Genomic DNA, 20361 nt, shown 5'->3' with positions numbered 1-20361 from the left:
TTTGTGTTGAGTGGCAGTGGCGGATTTAGAGGGATCACCAATGAATGTGCCCCTCTGTCGTTTAGGTGATTTTAGTTTTACATTTTTTAACAGCCGACCCACATACCACCTCTCACAGTAGCCAGACGACCCACAAGCCACCTCTCACAGTAGCCAGACGACCCACAAGCCCCCTCTTGATGGGACACACATCGGGAGCTGTGACACATCAGTGGGACAGAGGTGTGTGTTTTTATTGAGTGACAGAGGTGTCTATGTGTGTGTATATAGATGCTGTATACATTGGTGAGGGGACTGTGGTAGACCAACATTTATCTTGCCTCCGGTCAAGGACCACTGATGGCGCATGCAAATGGTCGCCCTTTCTCCCTCACACTCTCTCCCTGTCTGTCTCTCACAAACTCTCTCTTTTCATTCCTCACACTCTCCCTCTCACACACATTCCCATTCTCTCTCCCACCTCTGTCTCACACACTCCGCCCCTCTGTCTCTTAAGCTGTGTACACGGGGCGATATTTCGCACATATCGCTGGCAATATGGTCGATAAATTGCCGGGATCGCGCTCCCGTGGCGAGCCCTGCAATGGTCGCTTGTCGCAGGAGCATGCTCCTGCCACCAGCGCTTTCCCCGGCAGTCAGCTGTTTCCCCCAGTTTCTCCTTCTCATCAGCGAACATCTCTGGTCGCTGATGAAAAGGAGACATTGGGCAATATATTGCTTGAAAACAGGACACTGAGCAATATATTGCTCAGCGATATATTGCTCCGTGTGTACACAGCATTACACATGCATTCTCGGTCTCTCTTTACTTTTCTCTGTGTCTCAGGATAGGCAGAAATATTTCCTTTAAAACATATAATGCAGTGTTGTATACAGCAGCATCGACATCTGAATCAGGCCCAGAGTTTTCCAGAGTTTTCTTCTGCTACTGTAGGGCACACCCCCTAGTGGCAATAGGTACGTCTATAGGTGGAGTTAGACACAGTCCCTGGGCGGATCATGACTCACGCTCTCAGCGGCATGGAGCATTCCACTAGCAGCTAAAATCTCCCTGAAACTAGTTTTCAAAAGTAGGCAAGTATGATTTAAATGTATCCCCTTGGCGACGAGCATGTACCCTGGCTCTCTCCTGCAAAAAATCCCCATGGCAAGAATGAAACACCTGGCAAGAAGCATGTAACCCCTGGCAACAAGCGATATAGGTAAGCAGCATTTAAATGGTATAATTATTTAGTTTAATGGGCATTACGGTATTGGCATTATGCTTAATGGGCATTATGGCATTTGGCATTATGTTTTATGGGCATTACGTTGCTGGTATTATGTGTAATGGGTATTATGGTGATGGCATTATGTGTAATGGACATTACGGTGTTGGCATTATGTGTAATGGGCATTTCGGTGTGTGGCATTATATGTAATTGGCATTATGTGTAATGGGCATTATGGTGTGGCATTATGTGTAATGGGCATTACGGTGTGGCATTATGTTTCATGGGCATTACGGTGTGTGGCATTATGTGTAATGGGCATTACTGTGTTGGCATTATGTGTAATGGGCATTTCGGTGTGTGGCATTATATGTAATTGGCATTAAGGTGTGGCATTATCTTTAATTGGCATTACGTCTGTGATGGCTTTGTGTAATGGGCATTACGGTGTGTGGCATTATGTGTAATTAGCATTACAGTGATGGCTTTATGTTTAATGGGCATTACGGTGTGTGGCATTATGTGTAATGGGCATTACAGTGATGGCTTTAGGTGTAATGGGCATCACAGTGTAAATTTTTGTAACGCGCATTCGGCGCGCACTTTCCCCATTTCTGTTTTATGTGTGTGTGTGTGGGGGGAAGGATTGTTTAATCCTTGCTGCATACTAGACGGGAGAGGATAGGGTGGTGAAACGATGGCGATGGTGATGGGCCACTTTCTTGTGTTGCCCCCCAGGCTGAAAGTTGCCAGCCAGCCCCTGGTTGGCTGCAAGGGGGAAAAGGAAGACTGTAAGTCTTACACTAAGCAGTGTATGCGGAGACAGGCGCTGAGCGCTGCAATCTAACACTCCCCCTCGCTTAAGGCTGTCTTCGGCTACATAAAAGAACTCAATACAATGCTTTGTCCTTTTGTAATACCTGTAACCGAAAATATGGTTAGAGAGAAAAAGACATTCAGAACATCAAAAACTTCAAATCAACATTTTTGAACTTAGACAAGTCCACAGTCCTTCACGAACTTAGTAAGCAAGTTTCCCGACAGTCCTTTAGTAAGCATGTCAGCGACATTCTGTTCACTTGCAATGTATTCAACATCGATGGACTTGTTCTCCACTAGTTCTCTGATGAAGTGATGTCTTATCGCGATGTGCTTTGACCTTCCATGGTGCTTGGTAGTACAGGAAAGATCTATTGCTCCCCTGTTATCACATGCGATACTGATAGTCTCTTCTTCATAAAGTAGACCTAACTCACACAAAGTCTCTTTGATCCAGAGTGCTTCTTTTGATGTCTCTGTAAGAGCCATGTATTCGGCCTCGGTTGTTGAGAGAGCAACGGTCGGTTGTTTTCTACTCGCCCAACTAACTGCTGCTCCGGCCAGTGTGAACAGGTAACCGGTGTGGGAACGACGATCATCTTCATCTGCTCCCCAGTCGGCATCGCAGAAGACTTTCAAATTTGAATTGCTTGTCTTGGCGAATTTTAATTTCAAGGAACTTGTACCTTTTAGGTATCTCAGAATCCTCTTCACTGCGATCCAGTGTTGTCTTCCAGGATTTATTGCAAATTGGCTCACCCGACTGACTGCATGAGTGATGTCTGGACGAGTCCCAATACTTGCATACATAAGACTTCCAACCACGTTCTTGTAAGGGACATCTTGCATTTCCTCTATTTCTTCTTGTGTGGTTGGTGACATACCTTTTGTAATCTTGATGCTTTTGTCAATTGGTGTATTCACTGACTTGGAGTCTGCCATCCCATACTTCAAGATTGTTGCCTCGATGTACGTTTGTTGGTCGACTGTGACTGTTCCCTTTTGCAAGTTTTGAACAATCCTCATGCCCAACAGATGATTGGCTGGACCTAAGTCTTTCAACTTGAATCTCTGTTTCAGTTGATCTCTTACACTTGTGATGTGATCTTCGTGACCTGCTATAAGTATATCATCCACATAGACTGCTATGATGAACAACTTTTCTCCCAGAGTTTTGTGATAAAGGCAGTGGTCAGTCTCTGATCTAATAAAATTCATTTCAAGCAGTACTGTGTCCAATTTTATGTACCAGCAACGACCACTCTGCTTTAGGCCATATATGGATTTCTTCAGAAGACACACTTTCTCTGTCTGAAGTTCATTCTCATCATAATGATCTGGTGATTCCATATAGATCTCTTCAAGTAGTTCTCCATTTAGAAACGCTGAATCGAAGTCTAATTGGTATAGCAGTAAGTCTTGTAAAGTGGCGACTGCAATTACTAATCTGAGAGTGTTATACCTCGCAACAGGTGAGTATATCTCCCCATAGTCAATTCCGGATCTCTGTGTGTATCCCTTAGCAACAAGACGGGCTTTGTAACGGGCAACTTCTCCGTCTGAATTTAACTTCTTGCAGAAGACCCACTTGTTCTTGACTGTCTTGCGGTTGCTTGGCCTATTTACTATGGTCCAAGTATCGTTCTCTCTCAGTGCTGATAACTCTGTGTCAATTGCAGATTTCCATTTCGCCCAATCACTGCACGCTTTCGCTTCTTGAATACTCTGAGGTTCACTGAAAGCAATATTCGCATATTCTTCCTCATATCTTCTGGCTGGTATGCCCTTGTTTCTTCTCACAGAAGCTCTTTTAGTTGGTTCGCTTCCTTCTTCAGTATTTTCTGTTGCAGGTATGCTTTCTATTTCACATACCTCTACTAGTGCTTGCTTTTCTTGCTCTTTTGCTTTTGTGGGTGATGCTGTTTCTTGAAATATCACATCTCTTGATTTCAGGAGACGTCTGTTCTCTGCATCCCAGAGCCTGTACCCTTTGCTCTCCTCACAATAGCCTAGCAATATGCACTGTCTTGATTTTGGGTCAAGTTTCTTCCTTCTCTCTTTTGGTATATGTGCATAAGCTCTGCTCCCAAAGACACGGAGGTGACTGATGTCTGGCTTCTTCCCAGACCAGGCCTCTAAGGGGGTTTTTCCCTTCACGGCCACTGTAGGTGTTCTGTTTTTCAGGTATACTGCAGTAGATACAGCTTCTGCCCAAAAACTCTTCTCCAGGCCAGCATCGTTCACCATCGCTCGTGCTCTTTCAACGATTGTTCTGTTCGCCCTTTCACTTACGCCATTCTGTTCAGGCGTGTAGGCCATCGTCAGCTGATGCTTTATGCCATGCCTTTTTAGGAAGTCGGTTAGTACTTCATTTTCGTACTCTCCCCCATTGTCGGATCTCAGGACCTTTAGTTTTAGGCCCGTCTGAGTTTCCACTAGGTTCTTGTACTCCACAATTTTCTTGACCACCTCACTTTTCTTCTTTATGAAGTATACGTGTGTCATTCTTGTGGCGTCATCGATGAGAGTCATGAAGTATTTGTAACCACTGGTTGACTCCTCTTCCATTGGTCCGCACACATCTGTGTGTACCAGAGCTAGTTGTGTTTCTGCTCTGCCTGCTGACTTGGGAAATGGGTTGCGGGTCTGCTTGCCTTTTATGCAACTCTCGCACACAGGTCTTCCGGTGTCTTTCACTGTGATTCCTGTTGCCATCCCATCAGCTAATTTCTGGACATTATCATATCCTAAGTGTCCCAAACGTCTGTGCCAGAGCTCCATGGACTCATTTTCAGCAGAGGCTGCCAAAGCTACACATTCATCTGTGTCTAGGACGTATAGTTGGTTGCATCGGGTTGCTGAAGCAATTACAGTCCCTCTTTCATTATGCACCATGCACTTGCCCTTTGCAAACTGGACTCTGTAGCCTTTTGCCTCGAGTACGCTGATAGCGATGAGGTTACTTCCCAATTCTGGTACATACAGGACGTCTTGGATATCTGTGACTACTGTCTGTCCCTCAATTCTTAGTTTCACTGTGATTGTCCCAACACTTGAAGCAGTAAGGATCTTTTCACCAATCCCGGTAACTGTTGTGGGGTTACACTGTGTTAAAGAATTGAACCACTCCTTGTTGCAGCTGAAGTGTCTAGAGGCTCCCGAGTCCATGTACCAGAGATCCCTCCTTGGCTTGTCTGTTACATTCAGTGCTGACTCGTTCTTTTTATCATGCCGCTTGTGCATGCCACTAGTGTTCTTCAGCCTGCATTCTGAAGCCTTGTGCCCTACTTTGTGGCACACATAACATTTGAATGTGCATTTCTTGGGTTTCGCACCCTTTGCTACTAAGGCAGAACCTTCAGCTATGGCATCCTTGTGGATTCTCTCTTGGAACTGTAGTAGTTTGGCTCTCACAACTTCAGTTGTAAGCTTGGTCTCATTTGACTCTAGTGCGACAACCAGAAAGTCAAATTCCTCTGTCAAATTCTGCAGCATTACCATTGCTACTTCTTCCTCATCCACTTTTGCTCCTACACACGCCAATTGCTGAGCTATCGATAGTATTTTATCAATATAATCGTTCATGTCCTTGCATGCATTCAATTTTGTTCCATACAGTGTGCGTCTCAGACTTATCCTTCTCATTAAGCCTTTATTTTCATAAGCACCTTGTAGAGTTGTCCACATGTCCTTAGCGGACTCCTTCCCACAGATAGTAGAATAAACATGCTGCTCCACAGCCAGGCCTATTGTGCCAATGGCCTTGTCTACCTCTTCTGGGTTTGGACTTTCTCCTGGGGCTATTGTGACTTTCCATAGCTTCTCCCTCTTAAGCTGCATTTCCATAGCGAACTTCCATGTAGTGTAATTCTCTGAGCCTTTGAGCTTTGGAAAGTTCATGCTATGCCCTGTACTGTGCATTCTCGTTAACTCTTCCACAAATGGCAATTTAGAAATAATTCCTTTGTGTTCTTTTATGTACTGCGCTAGCACTTTGTCTTCAGGGGGTTAATCTTCGCGCACGTGACGTGCTGGGCCCATAACCTATTGGCAGAGTGTATATAAGTACGTGCAGTGTGGTTGTTAGACCTCACACTTAGAAGATATAACCAGTTTGAAGGGTTTATTCAAGTGGCAGGCTTGTAGGTTACAACAGTACTTCATGTGTTAACTTCAAGCAGTAATACAACTTGTACATTTGGTAACGACAGTCTCTGGTTGTTACTTAGCTGTAGCGTTTTGGCGCGTGCAGGGTAAATGACAGTCTGCTGGTTTACGCTGCGGTATCTCTCCCAGTCTCGCTGCTGCCAATGATGACTGATCTCCCTGTGCAAAAGGTCACGCTGGTAACGGGATTACAGCGGGGGCTTGCTCCTATGCGCTCCGGTGCACGTGGAGCTACAAACAGCATGGACGGAGTCACACACGATCTGAGGCACACTCTAACGCGGGGACTTCCTCACAGGAAAGAGTAACGCTGCCAGCAGGGTCAGGGGTCTCTGCCCTGCTATTCGCTTAAGCGACCTGTCACTCAGGGTGACGCTTAACTACGTTGGCTGCAAGGGGGAAAAGGAAGACTGTAAGTCTTACACTAAGCAGTGTATGCGGAGACAGGCGCTGAGCGCTGCAATCTAACAATTACCACATATATACCTTCTATACAGAACTGAAATCCGTCTACAAACACCAGGAAGCGGAGTTGGAGTCATCTTATAAGCAATTGGAACGAGCTGACTTAGCGGCTAGCTGCTCAGAAATGACCACCGCTTGGCTAATACTCAATACAAACTGTTATTTGTAGAACACCAGGACACGATCTTGGTGATAGATCGAGGAGATACTTTGCCGGGTGATCGCTCTTCTATTGTGATGGAGGTTTTTGATGCAGTGGTGTTGGCCCAGGTACAGACTGGTGATATATCTGTATACCTCTAGAGTAGTCTCTACCTACCCCGCCTCTGGAGGATAGGGAGTTTCTGGACTCTGAGGTGGATGAGGCTCTATGCTCTGTTCCTAGTCCCCATGGCTCCGGGATCCAGCTCTTATGTACCCCATGAGGGGACGCTCCTTCCACAATTCATGTCAGAGGCTCTCATAGTCATTTTGCCCAAGCCTAGAAAAGGCCTGAGGTTCCCTGACTCCTATATCCTGGGAAATGTCTGTGAGTAATGAGTACACCTGTGCACATAGGGGATGGCCTGGGGATATGTCAGTGATTAATGAGTACACCTGTGGACCTGACAGGTGACCTGAGAATAGACCTGGTAGAGTGAGATCCCCATCACACAGATGTCCTGGTACAATGAGATCCCCCATCAGACAGAAGCCCTGGTACAATGAGATCCCCATCAGACAGATCCCTTGGTACAGTGAGATCCCCCATCAGACAGATCCTCTGGTACAATGAGATCCCCCATCAGACAGAAGCCCTGGTACAATGAGATCCCCATCAGACAGATCCCTTGGTACAGTGAGATCCCCCATCAGACAGATCCTCTGGTACAATGAGATCCCCCATCAGACAGATCCTCTGGTACAATGAGATCCCCCATCAGACAGAAGCCCTGGTACAATGATATCCCCATAAGACATATCCCCTGGTACAATGAGCCCCCCCCCCTTCAGACAGATCCCCTGGTAGAGTGAGATCCCTATCAGACAGATCCTCTGGTACAATGAGATCCCCATCAGACAGATCCCCTGGTACAGTGAGCCCCCCCCCCCTTCAGACATATCCCCTGGTACAATGAGATCCCCATTAGACAGATCCCTGGTAGAGTGAGATCCCCCATCAGACAGATCTCCTGGTACAAAGAGATCCCCCATCAGACAGATGCCCTGGTACAGTGAGATTTCCATCAGACATATCCCCTAGTAGAGTGAGATCCCCATCAGACAGACGCCCTGGTACAGTGAGATCCCCCTCAGACAGATCCCCTGGTAGAGTGAGATCCCCATCAGACAGATCCCCTGGTACAGTGACATCCTTCGTTAGACAGATGCCATAGTACAGTGAGATCCCTCATCAGACCGATGCCCTGGTACAGTTAGATCCCCATCAGACAGATCCCCTGGTACAATGAGATCCCCATTAGACAGATCCCTGGTAGAGTGAGATCCCCCATCAGACAGATCTCCTGGTACAAAGAGATCCCCCATCAGACAGATGCCCTGGTACAGTGAGATTTCCATCAGACATATCCCCTAGTAGAGTGAGATCCCCATCAGACAGACGCCCTGGTACAGTGAGATCCCCATCAAACAGATCCCCTGGTACAGTGAGATCCCCCATCAGACAGATCCCCTGGTACAGTGAAATCCTCATCAGACAGAAGCCCTGGTACAGTGAGATCCCCATCAGACAGATCCCCTGGTACAGTGAGATCCCCATCAGATAGATCCCCTGGTACAGTGAGATCCCCCATCAGACAGATCCCCTCGTACAATGAGATCCCCATCAGACATATCCACTGGTACAGTGAGATCCCCATCAGACAGATGTCCTGGTAGAATGAGATTCCCCATCAGACAGATCCCCTGGTACAGTGACATCCTTCGTTAGACAGATGCCATAGTACAGTGAGATCCCTCATCAGACGGATGCCCTTGTACAGGAATATCCCCATCAGACAGATCCCCTGGTAGAGTGAGATCCCCATCAGACAGATGCCCTGGTACAGTGAAATCCCCATCAGACAGATCCCCTGGTTCAGTTAGATTTCTGATCAGACAAATCCCCTGGTACAGTGAGATCCCCATCAGACAGATCCCCTGGTACAGTGAGATCCCCCTCAGACAGATCCCCTGGTAGAGTGAGATCCCCATCAGACAGATCCCCTGGTACAGTGACATCCTTCGTTAGACAGATGCCATAGTACAGTGAGATCCCTCATCAGACCGATGCCCTGGTACAGTTAGATCCCCATCAGACAGATGCCCTTGTACAGGAATATCCCCATCAGACAGATCCCCTGGTAGAGTGAGATCCCCATCAGACAGATCCCCTGGTACAGTGAGATCCCCATCAGACAGATCCCCTGGTACAGTGAAATCCCCATCAGACAGATCCCCTGGTTCAGTTAGATTTCTGATCAGACAAATCCCCTGGTACAGTGAGATCCCCATCAGACAGATCCCCTGGTACAGTGAGATCCCCCTCAGACAGATCCCCTGGTAGAGTGAGATCCCCATCAGACAGATCCCCTGGTACAGTGAGATCCCCATCAGACAGATGCCCTGGTACAGTGAGATCCCCAACAGACAGGTCCCCTGGAACAGTGAGATCCCCATCAGACAGATCCCCTGGTACAGTGAGATCCACATCAGACAGGTCTCCTGGTACAGTGAGATCCCCATCAGACAGATCCCCTGGAACAGTGAGATCCCCATCAGACAGATCCCCTGGAACAGTGAGATCCCCATCAGACAGATCCCCTGGTACAGTGAGATCCCCTGGTACAGTGAGATCCCCATCAGAGAGATCCCCTGTTACAGTGAGATCCACATCAGAGAGACCATTGAGAATACTAAGATTCCCGGGAGAGAGGCCCAATCGTTGAACACTTACCCTGAGCCGCTACAATAGAGGTGAGCAGAGCCACAGCGAGGAAGAGGAGCAGAATCCTATAAACAGAGATGGATAACATGACATACACAGCTCTCACCCATATGGCACTCCACCCCCCCCCCCCCCAACACCATCAACATCAGGACACTTTCCCTGAAATACTCAGTGCTGCCATGAACATTGTCATCTGGATGGATACACGTTATACTAGCCACACATACATACATACATACTTACATGACACTAGCCACACATCTATCACACTAGCCATATATACATGACACTAGCCACACATCTATCACACTAGCCATATATACATGACATTAGCCACACATCTATCACACTAGCCATATATACATGACACTAGCCACACATCTATCACACTAGCCATATATACATGACATTAGCCACACATCTATCACACTAGCTATATATACATTACACTAGCCACACATCTATAACACTAGCCATATATACATGACACTAGCCACACATCTATTACACCAGCCATATATACATGACACTTGCCACACATCTATTACACTAGCCATATATACATTACACTAGCCACACATCTATAACACTAGCCATATATACATGACACTAGCCACACATCTATCACACTAGCCATATATACATGACACTAGCCACACATATATTACACTAGCCATATATACATGACACTAGCCACACATCTATTACACTAGCCACACATCTATTACACTAGCCATACTTACATGACACTAGCCACACATCTATCACACTAGCCATATATACATGACACTAGCCACACATCTATCACACTAGCCATATATACATGACACTAGCCACACATCTATCACACTAGCCATATATAAATGACACTAGCCACACATCTATTACACTAGCCATATATACATTACACTAGCCACACATCTATAACACTAGCCATATATACATGACACTAGCCACACATCTATCACACTAGCCATATATACATGACACTAGCCACACATATATTACACTAGCCATATATACATGACACTAGCCACACATCTATTACACTAGCCACACATCTATTACACTAGCCATACTTACATGACACTAGCCACACATCTATCACACTAGCCATATATACATGACACTAGCCACACATCTATCACACTAGCCATATATACATGACACTAGCCACACATCTATCACACTAGACATATATACATGACACTAGCCACACATCTATCACACTAGCCATATATACATGACACTAGCCACACATCTATTACACTAGCCACACATCTATCACACTAGCCATATATACATTACACTAGCCACACATCTATCACACTAGCCACACATCTATCACACTAGCCATATATACATGACACTAGCCACACATCTATCACACTAGCTATATATACATTACACTAGCCACACATCTATAACACTAGCCATATATACATGACACTAGCCACACATCTATTACACTAGCCACACATCTATTACACTAGCCATATATACATGACACTAGCCACACATCTATTACACTAGCCACACATCTATAACACTAGCCATATATGCATTACACTAGCCACACATCTACAGCTAGCTACATATTCATGGCACACATCTATTACACTAGCCATATGGACGTTACACTAGCCACACATCTACTACACTAACCATATTTCCATGACACTAGCCACACATCTATTACACTAGCTATTTATACATTACACTAGCCATATATACATGACACTAGCCATATATACATGCCACTAGCCACACTTCTATAACACTAGCCATATATACATTACACTAGCCATAGATACATGACACTAGCCACGCATCTATAACACTAGCCATATATACATGCCACTAGCCTTATATATATTACACTAGCCATTTATACATTACACTAGATAAATATACATGACACTAGCCACGCATCTATAATACTAGCCATATATACATGACACTAGCCATATACACATGACACTAGCCACACATCTATAATACTAGCCATATATACATGCCACTAGCCACACATCTATTACACCAGCCATATATACATGACACTAGCCATATATACATGACACTAGCCACATATCTATTACACTAGCCATATACATGACACTAGCCACACATCTATAACACTAGCCATATTTACATGACACTAGCCACACATCTATTACACTAGCTATATATACATGACACTAGCCATATATACATGACACTAGCCACCCATCTATAATACTAGCCATATATACATGACACTAGCCACACATCTATAACACTAGCCATATATACATGACACTAGCCACACATCTATAACACTAGCCATATATACATGACACTAGCCATATATACATGACACTAGCCACGCATCTATAATACTAGCCATATATACATGACACTAGCCACACATCTATAACACTAGCCATATATACATGACACTAGCCACACATCTATAATACTATCCATATATACATGACACTAGCCTTATATAAATGACACTAGCCTTATATACATGACACTAGCCTCATATACATGACCCTAGCCACACATCTTTAATACTAGCCATATATACATGACACTAGCCATATATACATGACACTAGCCATATATACATGACACTAGCCTTATATAAATGACACTAGCCACACATCTATAACACTAGCCATATATACATGACACTAGCCACACATCAATAATACTATCCATATATACATGACACTAGCCTTATATAAATGACACTAGCCATATATACATGACACTAGCCTCATATACATGACCCTAGCCACACATCTTTAATACTAGCCATATATACATGACACTAGCCATATATACATGACACTAGCTATATATACATGACACTAGCATTATATAAATGACACTAGCCATATATACATGACACTAGCCTTATATAAATGACACTAGCCACACATCTATAACACTGGCCATATATACATGCCACTAGCCACACATCTATTACACCAGCCATATATACATGACACTAGCCATATATAAATGACACTAGCCACATATCTATTACACTAGCCATATACATGACACTAGCCACACATCTATAACACTAGCCATATTTACATGACACTAGCCACACATCTATTACACTAGCTATATATACATGACACTAGTCATAAATACATGACACTAGCCACACATCTATAACACTAGCCATATATACATGACACTAGCCATATATACATGACACTAGCCATATATACATGACACTAACCACGCATCTATAATACTAGCCATATATACATGACACTAGCCTTATATACATGACACTAGCCACACATCTATAACACTAGCCATATATACATGACACTAGCCACACATCTATAATACTATCCATATATACATGACACTAGCCTTATATAAATGACACTAGCCATATATACATGACACTAGCCTCATATACATGACCCTAGCCACACATCTTTAATACTAGCCATATATACATGACACTAGCCATATATACATGACACTAGCCATATATACATGACACTAGCCTTATATAAATGACACTAGCCATATATACATGACACTAGCCTTATATAAATGACACTAGCCACACATCTATAACACTAGCCATATATACATGCCACTAGCCTTATATATATTACACTAGCCATTTATACATTACACTAGATAAATATACATGACACTAGCCACGCATCTATAATACTAGCCATATATACATTACACTAGCCATATACACATGACACTAGCCACACATCTATAATACTAGCCATATATACATGCCACTAGCCACACATCTATTACACCAGCCATATATACATGACACTAGCCATATATACATGACACTAGCCACATATCTATTACACTAGCCATATACATGACACTAGCCACACATCTATAACACTAGCCATATTTACATGACACTAGCCACACATCTATTACACTAGCTATATATACATGACACTAGTCATAAATACATGACACTATCCACACATCTATAACACTAGCCATATATACATGACACTAGCCATATATACATGACACTAGCCACACATCTATAATACTAGCCATATATCCATGACACTAGCCTTATATACATGACACTAGCCACACATCTATAACACTAGCCATATATACATGACACTAGCCACACATCTATAATACTATGCATATATACATGACACTAGCCTTATATAAATGACACTAGCCATAAATACATGACACTAGCCTCATATACATGACACTAGCCACACATCTTTGATACTAGCCATATATACATGACATTAGCCATATATACATGACACTAGCCATATATACATGACACTAGCCTTATATAAATGACACTAGCCATATATACATGACACTAGCCTTATATAAATGACACTAGCCACACATCTATAACACTAGCCATATATACATGACACTAGCCACACATCTATAACACTAGCCATATATACATGACACTAGCCACGCTTCTATAATACTAGCCATATCAGAATCAGAATCAACTTTATTGGCCATGTGTGCTTGCGCACACTAGGAATTTTTTGTGGATATACAGTGCAGCATCAGCAGGGATGAAGGGGGGGGGGGGGATTACATACATTATATTGAGACGTTACATGCGGGGAACACATACCCGCCAAGCAGCACAGCGCCTAGGCAGCCATCAGCGGCGCCACTGGTCGCTGCACCAGCTCAGGTAGGTAGCAGTATAAGCAGGTACAGAACAGTATCACACAAGGAACACATACCCGCCGAGCTGCACAGCGCCTAGGCAGCCATCCGTGGCGCCACTGGTCACTTCAGCAGCCAGGTAGGTTACAATATAAGCAGGGACAGTATGCTGGCACATAGAGAACATGTACCCGCCAGGCTGCACAGCACCTAGGCAGCCATCAGCGGCGCCACTGGTCGCTGCAGCAGCCTGGAAGGTAACAGTATGAGCAGAGACATCGCAGTTATAGCAGAGACAGTACAATTATCACACGGGGGACAGGGGATAAGAGGTTACATGTGGCTGAGTGCACAGATCCGAGGCAGCCATTTGCGGCGCCATTTGCGGTGGGGGGGGGGGGAGAGGAGAGTCAGTGAGGCCTGGGGAGAGTCAGTGAGGCCTGGGGCTGGAGTTGGGCCCTCCCTGTGCTGCGGCCCCGATAGTCTTTTCGAACCTGCTGTTAGCTGCTGGTTAGACATCCAGGGGCAGGGGTCTCATCTCCTACCGGCCTGCGAGGGGGTGAGCCAGGGAGCCTGGGGCCATGAGTTGGCGCTGCTGGTGTCCAAGCCAGATCCTCCTCACCTCACAGTAGGTCGTGGGGTGGACGGGTGGTTCTCTTCTGCCGCTGTGCCCGTGGTCCACTGGCCGGGGCTGCTTGGTGGATGAGGTCATGTGGGGCCTCTGCTAGGCCCGGACTGCCGCTGCCCGGGGGGATCCCGGTCCGCTGCCTGCTCGTAGCTCGCCCGTCTCGTGCGGTAAGGGGAGGGGGGGGGGGGCGCCAGGGGTGGGAGCTCCGAGGAATGGAGCGGGAGCCTGGGACCAACCCCAGCAGCCTCCGGCTGCCCCATCAGTCTGGAGGATGGAGCTAGCGTGCTCTGCCCCTCCAGCTTCCTCGCATCCTCCGGCTGCCTCCGATCGTCTCCTCCATCCGCCCTCCCGTCCGTCTCCCGACGCCTAGTCCGCCTCCACCACTCTTCTCCGGGGGCCGAGGATGGTGGAACTCCTTGGGTGGGAAAAGGGAGCTCCGTGATCGTGCGACCATCCTTGGCCCCCACCGGATATATACATGACACTAGCCACACATCTATAACACTAGCCATATAAACATGACACTAGCCTTATATAAATTACACCAGCCATATATAAATGACACTAGCCACACATCTATAACACTAGCCATATATACATGACACTAGCCACACATCTATAATACTAGCCATATATACATGACACTAGCCTTATATAAATGACACTAGCCACTCATCCAGCCAGTGCGAACGTCTGTACCTTGTGAGTGGTGGGTCGGCGTACCACCATTCGCAAGGTGGGATCTGGTTCACTCACAAGAATGCAAATTCACATTGGAGCGAATTAACCTGAATAATCCCCAATCCCTGCTGTTATCCCTATTGTTCGCCACTGCGCATGTGCAGCCGCTGTGTGCGAGTCCGGGCGGGGGGCGTGGAGGGACGTGGGGTGGCGGGGAATTTGCCTATGGGCGTTCCCAATGTAGTTCCCCGATGGTGCGGGGGCGGGCAGCTGCCCATCGGCTTCTCATGGAGGTGTCCCAGATCTGTGAGCGCTGAGGAAGTCATTCGATGGTCATTGTCCATTTCTCCCCCGCACCCAACACTGAGAATCCTCCATCCGCTGCCTGTGGTGGTTCAAAGGAAATTTGTAGCCTTGCGAGCCACCCAGAATAAGGACCAATATACTCCATTTTTGCCATGCTTTTATTTGCAAAATGACCTGCCCCCTTCCCGCTAACTATTGGTGAACGCCCCAGTAAGTGTACGCTGTGGGGGTACGCACATAATCGCTGGCCAGTCCCCTGCCCCGCCCCCTTCCCGCCCTCTCCCCGCCCTCTATTGGTGAATGCCCCAATAAGTGTACGCTGTGGGGGTACGCACATAATCGCACATGCGCAAACCCCAGACATCGGCCGGGGAAGCGAATCCGGACCTCAGCGATTAGGTCTGAATTACCTCCTTGGGACACATATCAATTACAAATACTGTGGGGCTCCCAGGGGCCCAAAAAGGGGTCCGGTCACTACATAAAGTGGGTTAGGGAAGCAGGTGTGGTACAGGGGTCCGACTGCCGGGATCCCGACTGGCCGGACCCAGACAGCATGGTGAGCGCAACTAAGCCCCTTGTGGGATTGCTGCGCTTGCCACGCTGCGGGCACGGTGGCTGCGCTCGCCACCTATTCTGTTCTCCCTCTATGGGGATCGTGGACCCCCACCAGGGAAAATAGCTGACGGCCGTCGGGAACCCGTCTGTCTGTGTTTTGAAAGTCGGGATCCCGACGTCGGGTAAATGCCTGTCGGGATCCTGACTGTCGTGACCCCGTCCGACACCCAGGGAAGCAAGGTATGGCAGAGATGCATAACACAGAGGGAGCCCCCTACAGACAGGTGTATACCGGGCACACCATGGGCATAGAGACAGCTGTATACTGGGCATACCATGGGCAGAGGGACAGCTGTATACCGGGCACACCATGGGCAGAGGGACAGCTGTATACCGGGCACACCATGGGCATAGAGACAGCTGTATACCGGGCATACCATGGGCATAGAGACAGCTGTATACTGGGCATACCATGGGCATAGAGACAGCTGTATACTGGGCATACCATGGGCATAGAGACAGCTGTATACTGGGCATACCATGGGCATAGAGACAGCTGTATACTGGGCATACCATGGGCAGAGGGACAGCTGTATACCGGGCACACCATGGGCATAGAGACAGCTGTATACCGGGCATACCATGGGCATAGAGACAGCTGTATACTGGGCATACCATGGGCAGAGGGACAGCTGTATACCGGGCACACCATGAGCATGGAGACAGCTGTATACCGGGCACACCATGGGCATAGAGACAGCTGTATACTGGGCATACCATGGGCATAGAGACAGCTGTATACTGGGCATACCATGGGCAGAGGGACAGCTGTATACCGGGCACACCATGAGCATGGAGACAGCTGTATACCGGGCACACCATGAGCATGGAGACAGCTGTATACCGGGCACACCATGGGCATGGAGACAGCTGTATACCGGGCACACCATGGGCAGAGGGACAGCTGTATACCGGGCACACCATGAGCATGGAGACAGCTGTATACCGGGCACACCATGGGCATGGAGACAGCTGTATACCGGGCACACCATGGGCATAGAGACAGCTGCATACCGGGCACACCATGGGCAGAGGGACAGCTGTATTCCGGGCATACCATGGGCATAGAGACAGCTGTATACCAGGCATACCATGGGCATAGAGACAGCTGTATACGAGGCATACCATGGGCAGAGGGACAGCTGTATACCGGGCATACCATGGGCAGAGGGACAGCTGTATACTGGGCATACCATGGGCATAGAGACAGCTGTATACCGGGCATACCATGGGCATAGAGACAGCTGTATACCGGGCATACCATGGGCATAGCGACAGCTGTATACCAGGCATACCATGGGCATAGAGACAGCTGTATACCGGGCATACCACGGGCAGAGGGACAGCTGTATACCGGGCACACCATGGGCAGAGGGACAGCTGTATACCAGGCATACCATGGGCATAGAGACAGCTGTATACCGGGCATACCATGGGCATAGAGACAGCTGTATACCGGGCATACCATGGGCATAGAGACAGCTGTATACCGGGCATACCATGGGCATAGAGACAGCTGTATACTGGTATACTGGGCATACCATGGGCAGAGGGACAGGTGTATACTGGGCACACCATGGGCAGAGGGACAGCTGTATACCGGGCATACCATGGGCAGAGGGACAGCTGTATATGGGCACACCATGGGCAGAGGGACAGCTGTATACCGGGCACACCATGGGCAGAGAGACAGCTGTATACCGGGCACACCATGGGCAGAGGGACAGCTGTATTTAGGGCACACCATGGGCAGAGGGACAGCTGTATACCGGGCACACCATGGGCAGAGGGACAGCTGTATACCGGGCACACCATGGGCATGGAGATGGCTGTATACCAGGCATACCATGGGCATAGAGACAGCTGTATACCGGGCATACCATGGGCAGAGGGACAGCTGCATACCAAGCACACCATGGGCATAGAGACAGCTGTATACCGGGCATACCATGGGCAGAGGGACAGCTGCATACCGGGCATACCATGGGCATAGAGACAGCTGTATACCGGGCACACCATGGGCATGGAGATGGCTGTATACCAGGCATACCATGGGCAGAGGGACAGCTGCATACCAGGCATACCATGGGCATAGAGACAGTTGTATACCGGGCATACCATGGGCAGAGGGACAGCTGCATACCGGGCATACCATGGGCAGAGGGACAGCTGCATACCGGGCATACCATGGGCATAGAGATAGCTGTATACCGGACACACCATGGGCAGAGGGACAGCTGCATACCGGGCATACCATGGGCATAGAGACAGCTGCATACCGGGCACACCATGGGCAGAGGGACAGCTGTATTCCGGGCATACCATGGGCATAGAGACAGCTGTATACCAGGCATACCATGGGCATAGAGACAGCTGTATACGAGGCATACCATGGGCAGAGGGACAGCTGTATACCGGGCATACCATGGGCAGAGGGACAGCTGTATACTGGGCATACCATGGGCATAGAGACAGCTGTATACCGGGCATACCATGGGCATAGAGACAGCTGTATACCGGGCATACCATGGGCATAGCGACAGCTGTATACCAGGCATACCATGGGCATAGAGACAGCTGTATACCGGGCATACCACGGGCAGAGGGACAGCTGTATACCGGGCACACCATGGGCAGAGGGACAGCTGTATACCAGGCATACCATGGGCATAGAGACAGCTGTATACCGGGCATACCATGGGCATAGAGACAGCTGTATACCGGGCATACCATGGGCATAGAGACAGCTGTATACCGGGCATACCATGGGCAGAGGGACAGCTGTATACCGGGCATACCATGGGCAGAGGGACAGCTGTATACCGGGCATACCATGGGCATAGAGACAGCTGTATACCGGGCATACCATGGGCATAGCGACACCTGTATACCAGGCATACCATGGGCATAGAGACAGCTGTATACCGGGCATACCATGGGCATAGAGACAGCTGTATACCGGGCATACCATGGGCAGAGGGACAGCTGTATACCGGGCATACCATGGGCAGAGGGAGCTCAGCTACTATATACTAGTCGCTATGAGCGACGCTGGCAGATATTTTGAGGATCTCACAACAACGCTGGCACTCACAGGGTTAGACCCCACAATGTGCCCAGGTTCTAGCAGAAGAGTCTCCTACGGAGGATTCCCAGGCAGACACTGTGCAGCCAGCGCTCCAGGTGTGCTCAGACAGGTACGTACCTTGTGAATGTTCTCATTGCTGCAGGTGCTGGTGGAGCAGGGTCTTCTGAGATTCCAGATTTGGGATCAGTGGATATAGAGCGGACAGCCCCATCCATCCATCCAGTAACCACCCACCTGACAGGGCAGCCCCCACTCTCCTACAGCCCCCACCCTCCCTTCCCAACATTTAACACTTCAACACCCAGAGAGTCTACCATCCCACCAGGTACAATTTAGCCACTGGCATGTAGAAGCGAAGAAGTCTTGTGATGTCACCTACTTAATTGTGTGATGTCACCTATGTTGTGTGATGTCACCTATATTGTGTGATGTCACCTACTTAATTGTGTGATGTCACCTATATTGTGTAATGTCACCTATATTGTGTGATGTCACCTATATTGTGTAATGTACCTATATTGTGTGATGTCACCTATATTGTGTGATGTCATCTATAATTGTGTGATGTCACCCATATTGTGTGATGTCACCTATATTGTGTGATGTCACCTATATTGTGTAATGTACCTATATTGTGTGATGTCACCTATATTGTGTGATGTCACCTGTTTGAGTGATGACTTCCCACTGTCCTGGACAAACGATGTTGTGCATACACAATGAACGATATGGCGAACGATGAGCGATATAACTAGAATTTATTGCTTTTTTAAAAAGATAT

The 20361-nt window shown here is 47.4% G+C and overlaps 1 protein-coding gene across 2 annotated transcripts in view; it reads right to left on the bottom strand.

Moving 5' to 3' along the window:
* LOC146056333 (uncharacterized) overlaps positions 1 to 19749 on the bottom strand; it is a 43174-nt gene extending 23425 nt beyond the window's left edge. For both annotated transcript variants that reach the window (XM_083168389.1, XM_083168390.1), the window contains exons 1-2: positions 19698 to 19749; positions 9598 to 9653 (exon numbers count right to left, since the gene is read on the bottom strand). In XM_083168389.1, coding sequence (XP_083024515.1) covers positions 9598 to 9653; positions 19698 to 19714 — 73 coding nt within the window. In that variant the 5' untranslated portion in view covers positions 19715 to 19749. The remainder of the gene's footprint in view (positions 1 to 9597; positions 9654 to 19697) is intronic.
* Between the last annotated feature and the right edge of the window lie 612 nt (positions 19750 to 20361).

This window comes from Crinia signifera, unplaced genomic scaffold (genome assembly GCF_055691185.1).
Source record: "Crinia signifera unplaced genomic scaffold, ASM5569118v1 HAP2_SCAFFOLD_80, whole genome shotgun sequence".
NCBI lineage: Eukaryota > Metazoa > Chordata > Amphibia > Anura > Myobatrachidae > Crinia > Crinia signifera.
The sequence above is the reverse complement of the archived record's forward strand: the minus strand, read 5'-3'. Positions and strand labels throughout refer to the sequence as shown.